At 41.2% G+C, this 9859-nt stretch overlaps 1 protein-coding gene across 1 annotated transcript in view; it reads left to right on the top strand.

Moving 5' to 3' along the window:
• Positions 1–9340, top strand: part of WIPF1 (WAS/WASL interacting protein family, member 1) — a 35438-nt gene extending 26098 nt beyond the window's left edge. Inside the window, exons 6-9 of the mRNA XM_014547033.1 lie at positions 4–134; positions 3991–4200; positions 5221–5334; positions 8698–9340. Of these exons, the coding sequence (XP_014402519.1) occupies positions 4–134; positions 3991–4200; positions 5221–5334; positions 8698–8753 (511 nt within the window). The 3' untranslated portion in view covers positions 8754–9340. The remainder of the gene's footprint in view (positions 1–3; positions 135–3990; positions 4201–5220; positions 5335–8697) is intronic.
• The last annotated feature ends 519 nt before the right edge of the window (positions 9341–9859 follow it).

The following is a 9859-nucleotide window of genomic DNA, read 5'->3' as shown; positions in this document are numbered from 1 at the left end:
GAGGCTCCCGCAGCGGAACCTGTCCCTCAGCTCGTCCGCACCTCCCCTGCCTTCGCCTGGACGTTCGGGGCCTCTGCCTCCCCCGCCCAGTGAGAGACCCCCGCCCCCAGTGAGGGACCCGCCGGGCCGATCAGGTATGGCGAGGCGTGGGGTGGGTGGTCTCCCCGAAACCCAGCCTGCACGTGTCACTCCTGATAGGGGCTGAACGGAGTCCAGCTGAAAGCCTGATTGCATCTTGGCCGCGTGCAAACCCGAGGGAAGCGGGCTGATAGCTGTTTCTGTCCGTGTTTTAGAGCTGAGACTGAGGAAGCAAGAAAGTGAGAGGATCACAAACTAGTTAATACCAAAGAGGCTAGAACTCTTATCTTTCATCTCACCACTCTGCAACAGGCCTCCCTGAAGTGGTTTCACATGTCCTAATAGGGGAGCTAAGTTCCCGTCTCCTGCAAGAGGGCCCGTTATTCCAACAAGAAGGGCAGTTACTTAAGAGGGAATGAACTTCTCCTGCACTTCTCTTTTTAGCTGTCAAGCTTTCCGGCCGCTTCCCTGCACAGTAAAGACAAATGTTAGAGCCCGTTTGGCTGTTGGCTCACCTCTCGGCACACAGAGCCCTGGGAGAATCAGATAAAGGCATAGGCCTTCGCTTGACAGAAATGCTCATAAGCATAAACTCGAGCTACGCACGGTAGTTCATGGGCTGGAGGACCTGCTGGAGCACATCTGTGGCCCCTGCCTAGGGCTGAGAAACCTGAGTCAGAGAGTAGCTTTCAGAGTATGAAATGAAGTGTGAGGATTGCCCAGCATCATACTCTCTGCTAATTATAATAGGTGCTTTTTTGTTTTGCATCAGTTATTGATGGAATCAAGGGAACTATCTACTTTTAAAATTTAACCTTATACAGGCAAGATGTTTGGAAATGGGGCATTTTTTTTTTCTCTCCACAAAGTTAACGGACCTTTGACCCTGTGACCTCGGGAACCTAATAAACACCATTTTTTAAACCAGTGGCCCCAAACTTGACCATATACTGCAATCACCTGGGGAGCTTTAAAAAGCACGATGCCGGGGCCCCTTCCCCAGGGCTTCTGGTTTTGTTGGTCTGGGTTGCAGACGGGGCATCAGGATACTGGGATTGCAATGTCCCAGTGACTGTAATGTGCAGGAAAGTTTGAAAACCACTCCTTCAAACCGCCCTGCCACGGAGAGTCCACTCCAAACATACGAAGTTACTAATCCGTTCAATCCAGTCCCTAGACATTGTGGCATCTCATTACGTAGTCTGCAGTGAATTAACAAGAACAGGTAGTCAGATGAATGAAACACAGTGTCTTCTTTTTATCCAAAAGCTATGGATTTCCCCCCAAAGTGGTTGAGAAACTGACTGCATGGCCCTACCAAATAGAGGAATCAACAGATTAAATCTCCCCCAAAATAGGGCAGTCACATATAATTGTAACATTTATTGTTCCTTTCAATTACATAAGTCAGACCTGTTTATTATAGAAAATTAAAATCATCTATAATCCTACCACCACCACCATCTAAAAATAATCATAACAGTTTTTAAAAATTCTTTCAGCCCTAACCGGTTTGGCTCAGTGGATAGAGCGTTGGCCTGTGAACTGAAGGGTCCCAGGTTCGATTCTGGTCAAGGGCATGTACCTTGGTTGTAGGCACATCCCCAGCGGGGGGTGTGCGGGAGGCAGCTGATCGATGTTTCTCTCTCATCAATGTTTCTAACTCTCTATCCATCTCCTTTCCTCTCTGTAAAAAATCAATAAAATGTATTTTTTAAAAAAATAAATAAAAATAAAAATAAAAATTCTTTCAGTCTTTTAAAATATATATATACATATATATGTTTATAAAATTAGTATCATACTACGTATATTGTTTGGTATTAATTTGCTTTTTATTTAACAATATTTCATTAACATTTCCTGATATGATACAATCTGACTTTTATTTTATTTTAAATATATTTTATTGATTTTTTACAGAGAGGAAGGGAGAGAGATAGAGAGCTAGAAACATCGATGAGAGAGAAACATCGATCAGCTGCCTTCTGCACATCTCCTATTGGGGATGTGCCCGCAACTCAGGTACATGCCCTTGACCGGAATCGAACCTGGGACCTTTCAGTCCGCAGGCCGACGCTCTATCCACTGAGCCAAACCCATTTCGGCACAATCTGACTTTTAATGACTGCATAATATTAAATCCTACAAAATACCTTGATTATTTAATCCCTCACTTGGTCATATAGGCCATCTTCAGATTTTTGCTGTTGCAGATAATGCAGGAATATATTCTTGTAACCAAATATTTGTGCACATCTCTATGTATTTCCTTGGAATGAATTTCTAGAAATGGAATGTCTAGGTCAATGGGTGTGCACAGTAAACTATGGATTTCATAGGTACTGCCAAATTGGCCTCTAGAAAATTCCTACCAATTTACATCCCCACAAGGAACATATGCGAGATCATCGAGTACCACCTGGATTTTGAGAGGTGGCTTAGCTTCATTGTTAGGAGAATAGGCTTTGAAATTTGACAGATTTGTAGTCAAATCCTGGTTCTCACTAGCCTCCTGACTTGGTCTTTTTAACTTTCAACACCTCATCTGCTGTCTCTGCCTTTCAGGGCTGTTATAAAAATCAAACGAGATTAAGTGTATATAGTGGTTATTTCCCAACATAAATGACCATTTTTGTTATTATGCTGCCAGTGGGAAATAGAAATGTTTCCTATTATGCTTGCCCAGGGTGAGAGACCGACCAGGGCAGGGCTTGCCTCCTGTCTTCATCATGTGTCTGAGCCCAGACTTCAGGCAGGGATGTCTGCGATGGACGAGTCGTTCCTTTGTAGGTCCTCTGATTGGATTCTGAACATGCAGTTAGTAAGAGATACTTATATTTATAGCACTAAGATGTGTGTTACATAAAACGTCAGCATCGGACAAGTGGAGCACACTGCTGAAGATCAGGAGTTACTAAGGTCATTTTGGTTTACAGGAAATGCTTAAGTTCTTCTTTTTGTTTATTTTACTCACGACCCAAACAGCCTCTGCACTTGGAGGATGGAAGAGGCAAGATAGGTTCCTTTTTATTATCAAAAAGAATTTACTGTGTTATTTTTCTAGGAACTTAAAGTTTTCTAATTCTACCATACCACTGCATTTTTAAAAAATGGTTTCAAATACTTATGTAGTGCTTTTTATTTGTTTTTTGACTAAGTATTCCTGGCAACAGTGCTGTGGGAAAGGTAACTATTTGGTGCTCTTTGTAAATAGGAAATCAAGCTCCGTAGGCAAGCAGCCTGCTCAGGGTCAGGGTCCTGCACCAGCATTTCTAGCCATGCACACTGGTGAGCTGTTTGTCACTCCCTGCGTTAATCGCCCCCCGAAAGAGGAAGAACCAAGAAGGAACTTCTATTCTCAGGATGACTAACATTGGGTTTCCTGACCCACTTCTGTCTGGAAAGAGATTGTGTGCCCGTGGAATTAGCAATAATACTGTGAATTTAAAGAATTTAACCCATCTGAAGATCTAAAATAACTTCATAGCTATCTTATTCTTCGTTTAAAATCCTCTTTTAATACAGCATTTATTTAATAAGTATCATGTTGCAGTAATTAGTTCAAGGGCTACTTAAAATGATATTAAAATGTGTTTTAAGTATGTATACGATTGTCTGTATAAACAGATTATCACCTGTTGTCAACTGTATCATCTCCAATCTCAATACTCACAGCCCAAACAGCCACTTAGCTGTCAATATGCACTCATTCCACATCTGTGTATACATATGTGCATTTCTGAGTTTATATGTGCCTACTCCTTGCTTGGCTAAATCTCCTAGGAAGTGTCCACCATTTCTCCATGTTCTCTAGTAAAGGGCCTGTATCCATCAGGCACACAATAACTGCACCTTGGTGATGGAGAATGTAAGGTATGGCCCTAAATGTTGGTTTTTCTTTTGCTCCAGGCCCTCTCCCACCTCCTCCTCCAATAAACAGAAATGGCAGCACATCTCGGGCCCTGCCTGCCACCCCGCAGTTGCCGTCCAGAGGAGTAGACAGTCCCAGGAGTGGGCCCCGGCCCCCCCCTCCTCCAGACAGGCCTGGTGCTGGGGTGCCTCCCCCACCTCCACCATCAACATCAATTAGAAACGGCTTCCAAGACTCTTCATGTGAAGGTGAGGTGTGGTCCCAGCTCCTTGGAATCCTACAAGCTGTAGAGCAGCGGCTGAATGGGAGATTTGTATTGGGGTGTGTGTTTGCATTAACATTTCTTGTTTGCATGACCCTCATTGTCATCATGCTACACTGCTCTAACCCAGCGATTTTCAACCTTTTTCGACCCTCATTGTCATCATGCTACACTGCTCTAACCCAGTGATTTTCAACCTTTTTCATCCCATGACACACACAAACTAATTACTAAAATTCTGAGGCACAGCAAAAAACGTATTTTTTGCCAATCTGACAAGAAAAATAGGTTTAATTGTGATCCATTCACACTGGATGGCTATTATTGTGTTGGCTGTTGTCATTTTTTTAATTTGACAATCTAAGGGAAAAGAGGTCAGTGCCCCTGACTAAATAGTCAGGTATTGCATGTTTTAAAAATTCTTGTGGCACAGCAGTTGAAAATCACTATTCTAACCATTTTAGGGCCCACCATGATTTCAAATCAAAAATAGTGATCCCCCTCCACTTTCCGAAAAGTCAGGTCATTTTCGCTCTTCCTTGTTTGAGTCATATTTGTTAACTTTCCAGCGATACCAGAATTCTGGAAAGAACCATTTGTAAATTAGCTTCTTATTACCTCCCTTTCTAAACAGTTTGCTGTAGGGAAGAGGCCCAATGACCTGAGGTATTAAGCAGCTTCCCTCTTCCTCTGTTCAGAGGGTCCCAGGCATTCCTCCCACTGGTGGGAGGACTAGTTAAGAGAGGTGTCCCAAGCCTTGGCCCCCAGCTCCTGAGCATCGCTCTACTTAAAATCCCTTGGATCTCGCTTTGGTTTGATTGGCAGACCCATATATTTTATTCATGTGCGATGTCAGTGACATTTCTAGTACTTCCAGCTTTTCTCTAAACTTCTGGACGTAAGACTAGAAGCAATCTCTTCAGTTCTATTTCATCCTGTGCTTTACATGACATGTTTTCAGGGCAGATTGCCTGTTCTGAAGGCACTGTTTGTTTCTCTCTCTCAGATGAGTGGGAAAGCAGATTCAACTTCCATCCGATTTCTGACTTGCCACCTCCAGAGCCATATGTGCCAACAACCAAAAGTTATCCCAGTAAATTGGCAAGAAGTGAAAGCCGGAGTGAGTATTTCTGCAAGGGCTTTTGGTGGCTTCCTACTCTAATTGATAAAACTCTGGTTTATATACAATTGCGGTGTGCATAGAAAATCCAGGCCTATTGCCTGGAGTGGGAGACTTCAGAGAAGTCACTTCCGGGTTTGATGCCATCTAAATTCTGGTAAACTCCCCTTCTGCACATGATGAGAAAATGGAGATAATCCAGAATGCATATGAGAAACAATTATTTTAATGTGTCATCACAAGCCCCAAACACTGTTGGGTTGCTAGTAGATCAAATTGTATTATTTTGCTTGTTTAGACAATTGCCCCCCATTTTGATCTTCCTAAGATGGCACAAATAGAACCATCTTCTTTCTATTCCTATTAGTTTTGATACAAGCAAAATGTCTTAATTATAACAAAAACTTATTGAAATGGCCTTGATCTTTTTAAATATATTATAATTATAGCTTTATAGAGTATTACATGAAAAATTTAAGTGTACCCATAATCTCTCCACATATTTTCATTTACCAGGTTCTCATCTAATTTTTATCCATCTAATAATTCTGATTAATTTATATGGTTATAGTTAGAGAGTGAAGTTTTTGGTAGTGGGGTTTATATAACATTGTTTAGTAGACACTTCCCTATTTTATCACATGGTTTTTATGATACAAGTTTCCATCAAGTCTGCATATAATAATTTAGTTTACCATTATTGGATACTTAGGTTGCTTCTGTTTTGTTTGGGTTTTTTTTGCTAATATATGTAATACTACCATAAGAAGTGACTCACTTTTCCACTATTGGGGGGAAATGTGAACAAGAAGAGGAAACAGAAAACTAAAATTTTACAACAAATGTATAGAACTGAAAAAGAATTAGCGTAAAATATACATATATCACTGATGAGACTCAGACCTGTGACAGGCTTAGCTTCAGAACCAAACTCCCAAAGCAGAAGTGTGTGGAGAAAAAGCATCTGAACATGTCAGATAACAGTCACAATGTCCCTAAAATGTTCACACACACACACACACACACACACCCCTTGCCCTCACTCCCTGGCTGAGCTCCTTACACATACTCAGAGCCTGCTGACTCTTAGCACAGAGTTCTTAATATTTAGTTGATTCCCAGCCTTAGAGCAGATTAGTATCAACTGAAGTTAAGGTTGGTTAGAAGCAAAATCACTGACTTCAGGGAGAAGTGATAGGTGGCAAAGGAGGAGATAGGGACACAGAATTGTGCTATATATTAGAGCACAGGACAACACTAGATGTCTCTGTTGGGTTATCAAAGATAGGTCAAATTGTGCTTTGTGCCTGTGCTAATGAATTCAAAGAATTAGAAAATATTTTAGGAAAATTTTCATGAACAAATAGAAGTAAACAGAATATTGCTGCTTAAAAGGAGAAGTTTAATTCCTGGGGAAAATCACTTATGTGGAATACTGCATTCCTAGACGACGCCTAATAAAAGAGGTATAGTTATAATAAAAATTATCATACAAGAGTTGGTGGTTGAAATTTTGGGTGAAAAATGATTCTTCACATGGGACAAATTTCTTTGAGCTCTGCGTGTTTATATATGCATGTTTGTAGTGTGTGTGTTTATGTCGTAAGAGGGGCTTCTATCTGGTAAGAATACAGCCTGCTTTTCTTCCCTCTTGGGCACTAATAAATGAATTCACTTTAAGGAGTTGTTCACATAGACTCTAAATATGTTAATACACACACACACAGGTGGGCAAAAGTAGGTTACTATGGTAAAAGACATGTAGGTTATGGTTATTAGAATTGCTTTAGTAAAGCAAAAGAATGCCTCAGTGGCACAATGCACTTACTTTGCCTACGTGTGTGTGTGTGTGTGTGTGTGTGTGTGTGTGTGTGTGTGTGTGTGTTTTAACTTACCTTTATGTTGAAAATATTACAGATTACATATATTAAGTCAGTTACAGAACCATCTTCCCCAGCCCCTCTAGATTTGTTATTTAATAGCTGATCACATTCCCTTCCCCATCCTCCTGTCTTTAAGACTTTATGAAATTTGAAGACGGGAACTATGTCCTGCTCACTGTTGTATCTTCCTGGAGTGGCACAGAGCCTGAAACATGGTAGACACTTAAAAATATTTCTTAAATTGGTGGATTAATTTCCACTGCTCCCCCAAACCTCTTTTTGTAGATTTACTTTAAATTTCTAGCATTGTGCATTTTAATATTTTTATACTGATAAAGAATCATCTCTCTAAAAAACACATAAAGTACTATCAAATGGTTTTATTCTGCTCCTGCTACCTTGGCCTCCAGGCCCACAGCCTGGGAGGGCACCCAGACGGCCCTGAGCAGTGCCACCTAGTTCAAGCTCTGCACAAGGCCAGCCCTTGTTTTGCTAACCCTGTGGTATAGCAGTTGACAGTCAAGGCCCCATGACAGATGGCTGGTGTGAAACCAGATGTCCTTCCTCAGATGCCTGCCCAAGAAAAGACTTGGTTGGGATAGTAAGAGGAACAAGCAAGACAGTGGGATGCCACTGTTTTCCTCTGACTCCTGTCCTTGCTCAGAGACTTGGTTCTATCACAGAAATCCCTAACAGGGCTACTAGGATCAGTGTGTGTGTGCCTGCTGAGGAATCTGCTGGTGCCAGCTCACCTGAGTCTCAGAGCAGTGGCCTCAGCAGGCACACTCAATTGCCATGTGCCCCTGGTAGACATGCTTAAGCATCTGAGCACCTGGCCCTATGCCTAATAGTAAGATCCTCAGACAAATGTGTGTGGGACAAATGAACTTCAAATATTGTAAATGGCTTAAACCTGGATAGCTTACAAATATGCATAGAATGCAGTGTGTCAATAATTACATGTGTAAAGAGTAATGACTTTGAAAGACGTTCAAAATGACTATATATGACCTAATTTTTGGAAGACAAAAAGGAACTGTTCATATATAGAAAATATATAAATAATGTTGTTATCTCTGGGTGGAGACAAAAAGGAACTGTTCATATATAGAAAATATATAATGTTGTTATCTCTGGGTGATGCAAACATGGGTGAATCTTTTGCTTTGTTTTTACTTATCTATTTTTTCTAAACCTATAATAAATGCATACTACGTTTGTGATAAGAAGCAATTTTTTAAATTTTCTTAACTTTATGCAAGTACTCGGTAGCCAGTGGTGGGTCATCCTTAGTAATGTTTGTTCAGATAACCTTACTTGCTTCTTCCCATCCCCTCACTTCTCATCCACCTGTGCCAGTTATTTCCATCCCTGGTTAGGGTGTATGGTTGTGAATACCTTTGCACACATCCTTGAATTTCTACAGTGAGAACATAAGCTTTCTAACCAAAATTTATATTTTGTCTATTTTTTCATCAAGGTGGATCCAACCGAAGAGAAAGGGGTGCCCCACCCCTTCCTCCCATCCCAAGGTGATCCTAGCCTGCTCTTCTCCACCCGAGTCCAAGAGCTACTTCTGTTGTTGCTATCAAGAGTTGCACACCCTCCTCCCCTTGTCTTCCTTGTCCCTTTCATACTGGGAGTAGGGAAGAAGGGAGGGTGATGTGGGAATATGTGTGTGGGGGGTGGGAATCCAATGAATGCACCTAGATTTTTATTCTGTGTATATCCTCAAAGCTATTGCTTGCTTCAGCTACAGCCCACCAGTGCTGACTGCTTGGGTTCAACTAGCTTTTACGGCAAGTAGGCAGAGATGAACTGTGTCCCAGCTTTCAACCAACCAGATTCAAACATTCACTGCATGTTTGCTACAGATAATGTTAAAGTCCCTGAGAGCTGCTTGCTTCCATGCCATTTTTGCGTGCTTGGCCTCCTGTCTGTTTCCATGAACCACAGACCACCTACACAAGTTGCTGAGCAAGGGTGCACATGACATTTTTGCGGTTATAGATTATGATCTTTGGCAGCCTGAGGTAGGCTCTAGGACAGACTGTCCAATAGAAATATAGTGTGAGCCACATATACAATTTAAATATTTCTAGTAGCCACAATAAAAAAAGGAAAAGAAATAGGTGAAATTAATTTTAATATATTTTTATCCAAAATATCATTTTTACCTGCAATTAAAATAACAATTATTAATAAGATATTTTACATTATTTTTTGTACTAATGCTTCAAAATCTGGTTTTGTGTTTTACACTTAAAGCACATCCCTATCTGGACTAGTCACAGTTCAAGGACTCAGTGACCACATATGGCAGTGGCTACCATATTGGACGATGCAGGTCTAAAAGACAGAGGCTAGCACAAATACCTCCTGTTTTAAAAAAAATGCACAATGATGTTTAGCAATTCAAGAGGTCACTAAAAATAAGGTTAGGACCCAACACCTTGCCTGGCAGACAGCTTGACCTTAGATTGTGCTCCCTTATTTTCCTTCTTCCCTTAGTATCTGTGTACAAGTGTTGCTTCACAGTCCCAAGGTCAGAAATTACTCTAATAGGGTTTATAGTTACGTGGAATAAAGCCATTGCAAGGAAACTGAAATCCTGTTGGGCTTCTGGGCTCAGAACCAGCTGG

This window comes from Myotis brandtii, unplaced genomic scaffold, assembly GCF_000412655.1.
Source record: "Myotis brandtii unplaced genomic scaffold, ASM41265v1 scaffold112, whole genome shotgun sequence".
Lineage (NCBI taxonomy): Eukaryota > Metazoa > Chordata > Mammalia > Chiroptera > Vespertilionidae > Myotis > Myotis brandtii.
Note: the sequence above shows the minus strand (reverse complement) of the source record. Positions and strands in the feature narration are given on the sequence as shown.